At 31.2% G+C, this 14,969-nt stretch overlaps 1 protein-coding gene across 5 annotated transcripts in view; it reads left to right on the plus strand.

Annotated features, from left to right (window-relative positions):
- The window catches only part of LOC108750152 (dual 3',5'-cyclic-AMP and -GMP phosphodiesterase 11), a 321,538-nt gene that overhangs the window by 102,238 nt on the left and 204,331 nt on the right, over positions 1-14,969 (plus strand). Inside the window, exon 1 of one of the 5 annotated variants that reach the window (XM_018489412.1) lies at positions 4,579-5,040. The exons of the other annotated variants lie outside the window; for them this stretch is intronic. Within the exon in view, the coding sequence (XP_018344914.1) occupies positions 5,001-5,040 (40 nt within the window). The 5' untranslated portion in view covers positions 4,579-5,000. Of the gene's footprint in view, positions 1-4,578; positions 5,041-14,969 lie in introns of those variants that run through there. 5 annotated transcript variants of the gene reach the window in all.

Genomic DNA, 14,969 nt, shown 5'->3' on the forward strand with positions numbered 1-14,969 from the left:
GAGAGAGAGAGAGAGAGAGAGAGAGAGAGTAGGCTTTGTATACAAGTCAAAAATAATCCTGCCCTTGTACAAACAAATAAGTTTTACATCCAAAAAATTAATTCCAAATTCATCGCCATAATCTACAGTAAATTTTATGCGTTCGTAAGCATTGAAGGAATTCAAGATGTTAGTGATTTTATTAGAAGGCGCTGCTAATAAGATATCATCCACATACCGATAATACACAGGTATGTGAATGGTGAGTGTATTAAAAATATTGTATTCCAAGTCTTGTATTACTAAGTTGCCAAAATTGGTGATAGAGGTGATCCCATGGGCAACCCGAAAATTTGTTCGTAAAATTCTTCATTAAACTTAAAAAATGTGGAATTTAAAATGACGGAAATGGCTCTTTTAAATTCCTGAAAAGGGATAAACGTATTCTTCTCTATCACATTCCATCTTCTCAAAACACTCCCCAAGGCTAATTCGATGGGAATGTTGGAATACATCGACGAGATGTCAAGCGAAACAATTCGATAATCCTCCGGCAAGGGTACAATGTCTACATGTTAAAATAATAATATTGAACTTATTGACATCTTGAGCTGTGGCTGTACTCGTATGCTTTTTATTTTTTAACCTTTGTAAAACTCTTAGCCACTTTCTAATAATTTAAAATTTTGTATAAAATAAATTTATTTTTTCAGTAATAATTGAACAAAACTTTTTTTACAAATAATAAAAAAGTGAGATATATTTTACAAAAATATATATTCTGTTATTACAACCAAATTTGGTTATAACGAACAAATATTGAAAAAAATGTCATAAAGTAACGTTTTCTTTGTTGTATTTCGACATTTTTCTCTTAGTGTAGATAGATAGTACGCGATGGATCGCAATACTGGCCAGCCAGATCACCCGACTTAACTCCAATATATTTTTCTTCTCTCTCCTGAGGGCATTTAAAAAATTATATTTATCAGGAACCAGTGCGCAATCGGGAAGACTTACACAATCGCAATGTTGAAGCAGTTACAAGCATATCACCTGATATGATAATCAATGCACAACAAAGATTATTGAGACGCGCAAGACTGGGCATTGAATGTGAATGGAGTACAATTCAAACATTTATAATAATGTACATAATTTATTTTGTAAATTAATTGTTATGAGGTTAATTAACTGCTAAAGTTGTACAAATAATCACAATTGTTCATAATTAATAATTTTACAATATTTATGCATATAAGTTTCTAATTTCTTCTTTTATTATTTTAATGAAATGTTTAAAGTGTATTTGAATGAGTTTTAATTGAATATTAACAGTACATAACTCTCATGTACATAAAGAGCTACTAATTTTTGTTAATTATGATATGAAATTATGATATGTAATTATGATATGAAATTGATAGCAGTTCGAAAAATTGTTATCTGACAGCTTGTGTTTTGTGTTTCATGGTAAATGTGTATCAAAGCTAAAAAATATTATTATAAAAAGGAAAATGTTAGTGCACAACATTATTGTACAATGCATTTGTAGAAATATCAATAGATAACATCTTATATTAACATATGTAATTCTAAAATCAATATTAACAAAAGAAATGATAAGACAGTTTTTGCGTTTTAACTTTGTTGTGATGTCCCTGAGCGCGCCAAAACAATATGATTTATTAACTTTAATTTATTAACTTTAAATGCTTATAATCCAAAAGTTATCATAGCCTTAACATTTTGGAATTTTCGTTTCAAAATGATCTCAGGAATCTTCCCATAAACGTTGTTTGGGTCTTTACTCTGTATACATATATACTATACATATATATGTACATATATTTATAGTATAAAATATTTTTTTCTCAAATGCTTATTTTCGAGATTTCACTGGTCCAGGACTTCTTAGTCAGTATAATGCAATTAAGAGTCAAGATCTTAATAACAATTATTGTAGTTTTAATGAAAAACCGATTTTTATAATAACAAATAAATTTTTCCGTAATTTTATCATAGACATGATTCAACAAAATAATAAAATAAACCATTATTTTCTTGTGTCCTAAAATTATATTTCCCGGATATTAGGACTATTTTAATTTATGATTCATGAAATTAGTAAGTGAAACTAAGTTAAAAAAGGACAAAATTCAACTTTTGTGCTCCCTAAATCACCTAAAATGCGTCACACTTCTTTCAGTTGTTTTATCGTTTATTCCAGCTGCGTCAGAAAAGTGACTAATTTGTTTCGATATATAGAGTGAGAAAAAGCGGCATGATTTTTTATCTCTTATCTAATATTTTTTAAATCGGCATAAATTCTATAAAAAAGTTAAAATGGAGTCGCGTAATCGTGAAACTCATTTTTCGATGACGTTTTAAATAAATGTATCATCTCTATTACACCTTTTTCGAGTATAACAGATAAATGAGATTTGATATTTAGGGTGAATAAAAAGTTCCAGACTGGTAAAATATCTCAAAAATTAAGCATTTCTGAAAGAAATGTTTCTTACAAAAGTTATAGGGTATTAAATGATATATTCACTGATCTGGTCAATCTGATCTTGAGTAGCGTTGCTAAGGTCAAATCAAGGTTGCATCGATTTTTTAAAATGACACACCCTATTTTTCATTCCAGAATCTAATAGCTGGTGTCAAGAGATTTTCAAAACATTATAATGAAGTTATTTTTCGTACTTTTCGAATTATAAGGTTTGAAGGTTACAGCACCACTGGCATTAGCATTACGCAAGGTGTCCGACCGACGGCTAAAACCTCTTTGTAGTTCAGGATTATATTCTGCATAACATTTATTAAGATCAAAACCATTAGAGATTATTCCTCTTATTTCTTTTCATCTTTATATTAAAAATTCATATTTACGTATGCTAATTCTAATGCCAGTGGGACTGTAACTTTCAAGCCTCATAACTCAAAAAGTATTTTACAAAAAGTAACTTTATTGTAGTATTTTGAAAAGCTTTTGATACTAACTATTAGATTCTGGAATCAAAAATAAGATGTGTCATTTAAAAAAATTGATGTGATCTTGGACAACACTCAAGGTCAGGCTAATGAGATCAATGAATAGAGAACACTTAAAACCCTACAACTTTTGTAGGAAACATTTCTTTCGGAAATGCTTAGTTTTCGAGAAATTGTACCAGTCCGTGACTTTTTACTCATCCTATATAATGAGATCTAGTTTGTACGACTGTTTTTTTAATTCTCTTTTTCTGATTTTTTTCTCTGCGTTCTTTTCCCTTTCTGTCTGGTGACGTGTGCACGAATACACACATTCGTATATGCTCATATACAGTTATCGCGCAAATGTGCGATGCAAGCGTATTATATGTAATGAAGCGAGATAAAGGGGATATTTATCTTTCTGGACTGAGACTCACTCTTTCTCTCTCGTGCACGCGCGCCATGAGTGAGTTACAAATATTGTGAGTGTAATTTTCGTTAATATCGTATTATATATGACAGTTCGCATTTCTCTGAGATAAATCCGAGACATCATCTGATCTCTTTGATTTTGGTTAATGTTTCCCGATAATTTGATTTGCTCCGGAAATAGAGACGTACAGACTGACATAAATTTTATTTCTCTCTCTCTCTCCCTCTCTCCTTCTCCCCTCTCTCTACCTTCCTTCCCTCTCCTTTCTCTCTTTCCTCCTTTTCTTTTCCCTTTCTTTTCTCGTTTGGAGCGTTACATCGTGCCGCATCGCACCACAACTTCACTGAACACAAGTTGATTTTTAGTTGCAACTAAACTCGGGTGCGACGCGCGTCTTCGAAAGGCATCGCGCAAATAACTTGATAACCGAGAACGGTGGATTTATGCCATCGTGAAAGAAGTCGCATTTTCTGGAAGTATAACTGCACCAGGAAGAAAAACATGTGTTTGCTCGCCGACAGATCGATAGAATGATAAATGTTCGATTTTTTGGCACAATATCAGAAGGTAGTTGAGATTTAACGCATATAAGAACGCATAATGTCGATGTAATGTGCGATAGAAGGTATCGGTACGTGCGTCGGTAATCTCAAATCTCGCGGGATAATCTCCGATCGCGTTGAATCAACACAGCAACTGTGAAATTGTATGGTTACAACTTTTGCGACGGTTATATCTTTCCTTCAATCCATGCGTTTTCCGCATGATTACAAAAGAATGTATAGGGTCCGTAACAAATCGCGAAGCTACCTCCTATAGTTTTTTCATATCAGTCGAATAGTGTAAGGGCTTTAGCATAAAAAAGTCGTGAAACGTGAGTCATAATCGTAAGTCAACGTACAATGTTTTGCCCAATCTACAGCTACGACTTATGTTCCACGACATAGTTACGGTTATCTCTGTGCTTAGGCTCTAACTTGCGCCGAGAGATCGAAGCAACTGCGATCGACTTTCGCAGCGGTACGGAGCGAGTAAACTTGCCAGAATTTGAATTAGCTGATGAAAATTGTTCCTCGGGAATCTCGAGTTTAATTCACTATACTTTACGCTCTGGTCTATAATTTGCACTTCCCTCCTCCGAAAAAGAGATCGTATATAGGAGATATATTATTGTGCGAACGAATTTATTTATCGTGCGGATTTCAGTCCGCCGGAAGTGATGACGAATGACGACTTCCCTGCTGGTGTGACGATGGTGACGATAACGTGGTAGTAGTGGAGAACGCATGGTACCATTACATTCGAGTGCAGTCGAGTGTTGCATTGTGCTTAAGTACGCGCGTACTCACATACACGCGCACGTGCTGACCTAGAGGAAGCGAAAGGAGAGAAGGAAGGAGAGGATGTCGACTCGCCGCCGGGCGACCGCAACCGCATCGTGCGGTGAAATACAGCGTCCTGTTTTCAGTTAACGGCCAATAGCTCTTTGAAAGTTTCGCCTTATCGACGATGAACTGGAATGGTTGATCGGATCATGCAAAGCAACGAGAGATCATGCTTTGTGTGTGTTGTTTCCTCATTGGGGTAGTTCCGCGGTGCAGTCACGACTATGCAGCTGAAGAAAGCGATGCTTAAGATATTTGATCAATGTAAGTTTCATGCACGTGAACGCGCGCGCTCTCTACTGTTGCAGTTATTACTAATAATAATAATAATAATTTTTTCCTTCGTTTAGCTAAAGAATAGCGCGCCGTTCTGTCGACGTTTTAAAGTCTTAAACATCTCGAAGTTATATATACACATACGATGAACGGTGACGTTTAGGCCGATAGTTAAACGTGTGCATTTTACATCCATTTATGCGTAACACGAATGAGATAATGCATGTGCGGCAGCGTGGTTTCCTCCTCGTACGTAGCACGCTCCCCCCGCCCCCTCCCCATTAAAAGCCTTCAGAACATAATAACGTAATAACTGTAGGGCACAGATCGGAAATTATGTGACATCACGGGAAACCTGCGACTTCGCCGCGACAGATGTACGTCGCATAACTCCGTTATTATTAGGAGAAATCGCGAATGCGCGAATAATTCGTGCTACAGATTTTTAATTTAGAAACATTAAATTTGTCAGGGTAAAAATACGTGGCATATTGAAAAAAATTGTATTAATTTGAATGAAGTATATTATATATATTTAATATTTTTAATGGTAGCATCAAATTATTAAATTGCTTGTTAATTTAATTCGCGATTACTAGAGTAGTTTTAATTATAGCGTTTATAGTCCGGAAAAACAATTCGGCACGCAGTTCTAAAAAGACTAATATGGTATATATGCAAGTACATAGTGTATATTAGTAATTCAAGATTGAATTATTTAAAGCAATGAAGATCCAGCTTCGACCGTAATAGGCACTTTTCTAGTATTGATTGTATTTTTCACATATGCGGTCTAAAATAAAGATTCTTAATATTGTTCATATATACAATATTTAATAATTAGACTATTTGATGAACATAATTTTGGAGTCAAAGATAATCAAACAAATATTTATACCTCGAAACCAAATGGTTGCATGCATTTTAATGGAAATGACACAACTTTTGATTAAAATATAATAACAATCTCTAAAATATAATAACATCTCTTATTAATGTGTGAGCTAAATTTAGTTTTGTCGTAATATACGAATACCTAAAATTTAGCAGCGCTATCAATTTCAATTATATATATATAATATATATATTGTATTATATATTACATCTTACTATTATATATACCTATATATTAGACTGACAAGAAAAACAAAATTTTTTTAAATCGGCCTCTCAACTTAAAAGCTTTCATTTCATGTCAAAAGAACACTTCTAAATTTTTATAAAAAAATATTAAGATTTAGAGGTCGCTGAACGATTCTTAAATCGAAGTTTCGATTTTCCTTAATATGTTACATGTTTAATTTGATGCAAAAATGGTTTAATCCTGATTTTAAATGTGATACTGTATGTTTTTTTGGTTGCTGAACACGATTCATTTAGCTGTATGATATACGTCTTAAGAAATATAATCTGATTAATTTGAAAAAAATGATTAAATTTTTAGATTTTCAAGATCGATTTTAACAAGGTTCCAAGCGTTTAATTGGTTGTTATTCTCAAATTGTAGATCTGTTCACCCAGAACAAGATCTAGTTCAAATTTTCCCGGGATCTCCTACATAGCCTTTAAAAGTTGTATTTAACTGGATTATAAAACGTTTTTATGGATAGAAAAAATTTGTTTACGAATTCTAAAGTATATCGCTTTGTGATTTTGACATCCTCAACTCAAATACCTTAATTTGATAATAAAAAATTCTTTATTAGAAAATGAAATAAGTAGATAGTACAAAAAAATATGTGTGTGTGTGTGTGTGTGTGCGCGTGCGCGCGCGCGTGTGCGCGTGTGTGTGTGTGTGCGTGCGTTCGAGCGCTTGCGTGTATGTGTGTGCGTGCGTGCATGCGCGCGCAATACATTTAAATTATAATAATTTAAATTTTTTTTAATATTTTAACTTTTATCCTTGATTTTATTACTTTTTTATTGTAATAATTTTGAAAATGGAAGATACGCTATATATATAATATATATGTACAATATATCGATCTAGTCAAAAATAAAAATTGTTTAAAAGAATGATAAGGACAATATATTTTAAATATGTATACATATATTTTTAAGAAAATTAATTTAAAGTAAGTAAGTTTGTGTTTTGTGTATGTGTGTGTCAAGCAAATGGCATTAATTTCTAAATAGACATGTTTTAAGGAAAGAGACTATAAAAGTAAATATATCCTTTTATTAAAATTTTTGGTGTACTAATGCACATTATTAATCTAAGAGTACTATAGATCTAAGAATATTATACATTAATCAAAGAGTAATTTAAGAGACTAGTAATAATATAAAATAATATTTTTAAAATAAAATAACATCAAATATATTTCGATTGTAACATTTCTTTATACTCACTTTTGAGAAGATATGTCATAAGATAATTAGTTGTCTCTTCAGTCTTTTTTCTTTATTTCTCCTTTTGGGTTTGTGTTATACACATAAGGATTTTTGGCTAACTTTAGCCATGATTGTATAGCATCTTTAATACATGCATGATCAGAAGAATTCCTCCTTTTAAATTGTATTTTAGTAGCATCTGTAAAAACTAAATTTCGATTATGTAGATTGAACTATATGTATATACATATACATTTATGCATGTGTGAATATAGAGGAGAAGGTGATATTATGGCACTCCAGTTACATTTTATACAATAACTTTTTTGTTAATAATTATTATTAATACGTAGGCTGCTGGAAAAGTTTCTGCAAACAATATGAAAAAAAACATATAAAATTTGGTAAATGGCTTTATTGTTTTTCAAAGTATTCGCCTTTAAGATTGATTTTTGCATACGCTCGAATCAATTTTCGAAGCATTTTTTTCCACTCTAAGACTGTAATCTCAGAAATCAATGTACGAAATGTTTCAACAGCTGCTTCAGGTGACTCAAATCGCTCACCACGCATCTTATTTTTAATGTTTGGGAACAAAAAGAAGTCATTAGGTGATAAATCAGGTGAATACGGACAATGAGTCATCAATTTAACATTATTACTGGATAAAAAAATCAACGGTTTGACATGCTGTGTGACAACTGGCGTTGTCATGATGAAGGATGATGCGACGATTTCGGTTTGTTCTACGCAATTCATTATGTCTTCTGGCAAACAAATTGTTCTATACTAATCAGTATTTACATCCTTCGATCCTCTAAAGCCACGGTTGTCACATGTCCGGTATAACCAAAGAAACAAGCAATCATTTGCTTGGCAGCACTGCATGAACGAACAACTTTTGTTGGTTTCCGTTCATTTTGAAATACCCAAATAGTGGATTGTTGTTTACTTTCGGGCTCATACGAATAGATCCATGTTTTGTCCCCAGTAACGATGTTGTAGACCAAATTTGACCGACCTCGGTTGAATTTCTTGAGCATTTCTTTGCTCCATTTAACACGAGCCTGTTTTTGAGCTTCGGTCAAATTGTGTGGGATCCAACGATTGCAAAGTTTCCGTACGCTCAAGTGATTATGCAAAATCATATGTATTGCTTTCATGTCAATACCTAAGGATGCATGAATCTCGCAATATGTTATATGCCGGTCTCGCTCAATCATTTCACGCACAGCATCAACATTAGTGGCAACAACAGACGTGAATGGACGACCTTCATGGAATTCATCACTAAGAAAGGTACGTCCACGCTGGAATTCGGCAAACCAATTAAACAGTCCTATTGGATGGTGCTTCATCTCCAAAAGCCAAATGAAGTCGATGTATTGTTTCGGAGTTAGATTACATTTGTAAAAAATCATTGAGAGAAAATTTTCACGCGAAATTTCCATTTTCTTACAAAATAACTTCTTTTAAAATACTATGCAAACAAAACTAGTTGGCTTGGGTACAAACTGTCAATTGAATTATAGGTTAAAAACGTCTAATTTTACGGATATGATAGTAGCAGAACGTTGGCGCCATTGGAAGTAGTAGATTGCAGAAATTTTTCCAGCGGCCTACGTATTTAAGTTTAAAACTTGACAATTACATTCGTTAAAATGTTGTTGAATCGATTCGAGACTCGAAGTTACGAAATATTTATTACTTAGGATACTATTAACAAAAATGTGGCAACATTGCATAATAATCTGAAGAAAAAATGGGTGGTAATGTAACCATTCATAAAAATAGCCTTAAAATATTTAGCCTTAAAATATTAGCTTGTAAATTACATTGGTATTTAGTTACAAAATTAACAAAAAAATATAACATTTTAAAATAAATGCAAATGAATGTATATATATTCACATAACTTCTGCAAAGCTGCTCAGTACTAAAAATATTACACGTAATATAAACTATAGAGAAATAAACATTAACAGTAGAGACTACAATCGATTATCAAATAATTATTATGATATAAAAATCTCAAAAAAGAGGCTATGAATAATCTATATCAATAGAGGACCACATTAACAAAATGTCATGCTACTGTTTAAATTTGTATAACTCAAAATACTTATATACAGTCAAATAAAATATTAAATAGCAAATAACACACTCAAAAATACACATATCCATGTGACAATACGCTCAAGTTTAAGAAAAATGAGAAAGTAAGTGTAATTAAATGTTAAAATGTAACTCAGAAACATTTTGAAACACTTGAAAGTAAAAATGCGTTATAATAAGTGCTGGTTATTGAATATTGGTATATTAGCGCCATGGTGTAATGACGAACCAATAATTCCATAAATAATCATTCAGATTCGCTTATAATAGCGGAGATATTAAGGGAAGCCACAATATATACACTGGCCATAATATGACCTTCTCCTCTATACAGGGTGTTAGTTAATTATGTTATACTCAACAGAATAATTTTTTGGTTTATTTCAAGTAAAAAAGTCTATATAAACATGAATCCTAAATGGTTTAGTTTCCGAAATATAGGTGAATGTTCGCAAATGTTTGACGAAACGGTAAATTACATTGGAGATATCTTCCTGCATAAATATGCCTTGCTTCACGTGAGTTACCATTCGCATAACCGTAAACAAAGTCAAAGTCAAGATCCTAGATCATCAGACTTAAATCCTTTAGATTATTTCCTTTGGAGGTATCTGAAATCATTGGTTTATACCACCCTAATTGAGAATGAGAATGATTTGAGGAATCGAATTGCTTCATGCGAGGCAATACGTAACACCTGGTATCTTTGAGCGTGTACGTCAATCTTTGAGAAGAAAGCTCGATGGATGTATCATCGCGCAAGGTGGACATTTTCAACAATTCATCTAATTGTTTTATTTTATCAGAAGAACTGTGAAGCCTGTTTTTGTTTTTTTATTTTTGACTAGTTCAAGCTGTATTTCTTTCAAATAAACAGATTATTACTACACGTTTAAATATTTTTATTTCGGAAACTAAGCCGTTTAGAATACATGTTTATATGGACCTTTTTACTTGAAATAAACCAAAGAATCGCTCTGTTGAGTACGGTAACATAACCCTTAACTAACATCCTGTATATATAAACTACATATTTCATTTGGTAATTACATAATTATTCCAAATTACGTGGTATTATTTTGTCGATTTTGTAAATAAATTTTTTTATTTATTACAAATATGTATTGTAAAAAATAATAAATAAAAATTATTATATCAGCATTATTAATCGGTTTCAATGTCCAATTCATTAAATATATTTTATATTTACTTGTGATAACGTCACGTAATTTAGTATTTTCCAAACTTTTCTTCTTTTATCCTTTCCAATTATAGGTCATCGCTAAGTCGTTTATGATGACAAATTTTAGCATATTCATTATACTGGATCTTTGGTCAGCACTAATTGTAGAAAGACGTCCTTTCTATAAAACATTATCATTTCATCGCATTAATCAAATTTATTATTATAATAGATATAAAAAAGTAAACGTGATTACTATTTTAAACCATATCAGATAAGTATATGCTGGAGCGAGTACTTCTATCCCCTTAGCATCTACTGTTTTAGTAGATAATAGTTCTTCAAATTTTTTTTAAAATCATTTTTTAAATCATTATTTATTAATTTTTCAACGGTAAATCTGGTAATCCATCCGGTTTCGATGTTAAGAATGGATTTAAGAATGTTTGCATAGTTTTGATACTTCTTTGAAGAAGTCGACTTATACAGACATTGTTCTGCTCACATAAAATTGTTAAATTTTCTATTCGTCCTACTATATATTTTTGAAATTGTTCTTCAGACATTGTTCTTGCATCTATTTCCAATCTTGATGATGAACATCGATTCATATTAGGAGACACGGTAATGTCTCGGTCATATTCAACATTAATATCTTGCATATTTTTTGATGAATCTACAAAATAATACATCAGCTTACATATTTAATAAATATGTTTATTAAATATGTACATATTTAAAAGTTATTCTCACATATATACTTTAACATATATACTTAAACTTAATTGCATATTATGTCGTTAACAATTCATATTAAAAAATAATACAACAAATATAACACTTGATTAATCAAGACTCGTCAAGTGGACTATATGTACAATTCAACAATGTTCTACTTTAAAAATCATAAATATTTCATATTTTAGATTTAGCATGGAATATGTATAATATATTTTTAAAAATTAATTAATATGATTAATGTTATTAATATAATAAAGTATAATATATAATTAATATAATTAAAATATTTTAATATATAAACATACAATGATAAGTTTTTAATGATAGAATAATTAATATTTCTTAATAGTTAAAAATTCATTTAAGTATACTAACTTTTACTAAGTATACTAACTTTTAGAACGTGCTGTAATTCCATCATTATATCTGCTAACATTTGGCGATTGATTTTGACATTTATTTTCTTTGGAAATATTTTTGTTTGTACATAAAATAGATAAAGTAACATTATTATTTTTTTAAGCTTTCTTTATTAACATTCTTTTTGCTAGAACTCGAATCGTATTCTTTAGAATCGTCAATCTCGTTATCTGAACTGTTTGAATTCGAAGATTCAGATTATTCATGATCAAAACCTTTTTGCATATTCTTTTGATTTTCTTTTGGAAAAGTCAGATAAATTAGATATGTTCTCTTCTTCTTGATTAGCAGATGATTCAATATTTTTTTTTTGTAAAATATCAACAGAATTCAATCCGTCATCTTCTGTTGAACCATGCTCCAAAATAATATCCATATACTTCATAATACCATCATAGTCATCTAGAATGAAATATTCAAACACATTATGAAAAAATACTATATAGATTCAAGTACATCCATTAAGAATGTACAATATAATCTTAATTGCTTTATTAGTTCATCTCCCCTAATAAAAATAAGTTTTTGAATGTTAAATAAATTATATCGGAAAAAGTATATGCATTTTTGAAAACAATATTTTTTTGACAAAAATTGTAGTGTTTAAAAAGGTCTATTTAATCATCTTAACAATTTGACATTGTAATCCTGATCATGGCAACGTTACCCAAGCTCAAACTGATCAAATCTTTTTAAACCTTACAACTTGTAATAAATGATTTTATTAAGACCGTAATGTAATAAATATAATACTAAGTAAGAATATTCAAGCCTATAACGATCGAAAATCTTTAATGCTTAAATAATTTAATGTGAATTATACCATCTGATCAAATTTGACCCGGACTGGTCCATTTAAACCGCGCGCGTAAATTGAATCGGTAAAAATTTTTTTTTTCTAGATTGGTACAACCTTCTCTGACATTCATGTGAAATTTGAGCGGGATACGTCAGTTAGTGTGTGTTTGGCAGCCATTTGTTTACGACGCAAAAAGTTACTCTGGCGATTTTTACTATGAAAAAAAAAATTGAACAACGAGTTTGCTTGAAATTTTGTGTTTCCAATGGAATTACGGCTACGGAATCATTGAAAATGTTGCAGAAATGTTTTGGGGAGTCTACTCTATCGAGAACGCAAGTATTTGAGTGGCATTCAGTGAGGGTCGTGAGGTCGTAGAAAACTTGTCTCATGCGAGTCGTCCATCCACCTCTGTTTTCTTCGATTACCGTGGTGTGGTTCACCATGAATTCGTTCCAAAAGGTCAAACGGTCAATAAGGAATACTACTTGGCCGTTTTGAGGCGTCTACGTGAAGCAATTCGTCGTAAATGGCCGGATTTGTGGGCAGACAATTCATGGATTTTTCACCACGATAATGCGCCGTCACATTCCAGCCTGATTGTGACTGAATTTTTGGCCAAACACGAAATAAAAGTCATCGCTCAGCCACCGTATTCGCCAGATTTGGCTCCCTGTGACTTTTTTCTGTTTCCGAAACTCAAATATCCGCTCCGGGGAACGCGCCATGAATCGATTGAGGCCATAAAAAGAAATTCGCTGAAGGAACTAAAGGCCATCCCGGCCGAGGCCTATAAGAAGTGTATGGAAAATTGGATTAATCGTTGGCATGCTTGTATTGGCTCAGAAGGAGGCTATTTTGAAGGCGATCATAAAGATTTGTATTAAAATACATAAAATTGTTGTTTTTTTTAACCAGTCCGGGTCAAATTTGATCAGATGGTACATATACTATATATGTACATGCATATACGAGTATACCATAGCTATTCAAACTGCGCGCCGAATTGGTTTTCCGGATTTACAGATGCTATAGGCTTGAATATTCTTACTTACAACTTGTGTTTAAAACAATTTTCTCAAAAATGCATACTTTCCAAGATATTCAACCATGCTGGAACATTTTCGGACACTCTGTATATAAAATAAAAAATGTATATAATATTTTTATATTAACAGTTTTAAACAGACAAGTGTCAGTTTAAGTTAAAATTATAAATTATAAAAATTCAAAATATTATTTAATTTTACATTGCCTCGGAGAATAAACAAAATGAATACATTTTCTTTTCTGATGCTGCATTATTGATTAATTCCTTCATAAAATCTTAATTAATCATACTAGAATTATAAAAAACAACAAAGCACATCAGCAAGTATGTGTTAAATTATTATATAATACAATTATTATATAATAAGCAATTAAGGTATATTTTTAATGATAACTATAGTAAATAAACGTTTAACTTGTAATTTAACATTTTATGTATCTAATATACTGAATACTATAACATAAAGAAACAAACTACAAAAGAATAAAGAATATTTAGATTCTGTAAGAGGGACCAAAATATCTCAAACAATTATTCCGGTTGTATATGTTACAAAATTAAAAATGAATATAAAGTACTAGTATATACATTAAAACTAAGATATATTAAACCTATTTTTCTCTTTTAAAATAATTCTCACTTGAAACTTTTAATACTCGGTGGATTTTATATTCCATGTAGAATCATATAGTGTATTATTCAATACCAAATTGTTAAAAATTTCCTAAGATTTGGTCTTTGGCCAATAACATTTCTTTCGTTCATCTATTAGCGAAATCAATGATATAATGGCACGCTCTTTCTTTTTGCTTAAAAACTCCACAAGGCCATAAGTTTTTTTTTTTGTTTACGTCTAAAGACATGATTCAAATTCCTTTTTATATGCAATAATATGTTACTATACTTTTTCCTTCAACTGTTCAAAAATTAAATTATTGTTCAAATATTTTCATTATTTTCCTTTATATTATTTGATAAATACTAATAAACGTGTTGTATCTGCGCGTTTATTTATAATGAAAATGTTTGCTCTGTGCTGAAACATTAATAGCTTTAATAACTATTTATAACATTATTTCTAGCGTCTAATTAGCGGATTTTTTAAGGAGGTTCGATAGACATTATAGTATAGATATTAATGTTTATATTTTAAACAAACTATGGTATGTATATACATATATATATATATTCGTAATTCAAAGCGCAGCTAAGAGCAACAGATGTAATCGCTGCTATGCGACGTGACGGGCGGCAAGCCTGGCATGCGAAGTTGG

The sequence above is a fragment of the Trachymyrmex septentrionalis genome, unplaced genomic scaffold (assembly GCF_001594115.1).
Source record: "Trachymyrmex septentrionalis isolate Tsep2-gDNA-1 unplaced genomic scaffold, Tsep1.0 scaffold33, whole genome shotgun sequence".
Taxonomy (NCBI): domain Eukaryota; kingdom Metazoa; phylum Arthropoda; class Insecta; order Hymenoptera; family Formicidae; genus Trachymyrmex; species Trachymyrmex septentrionalis.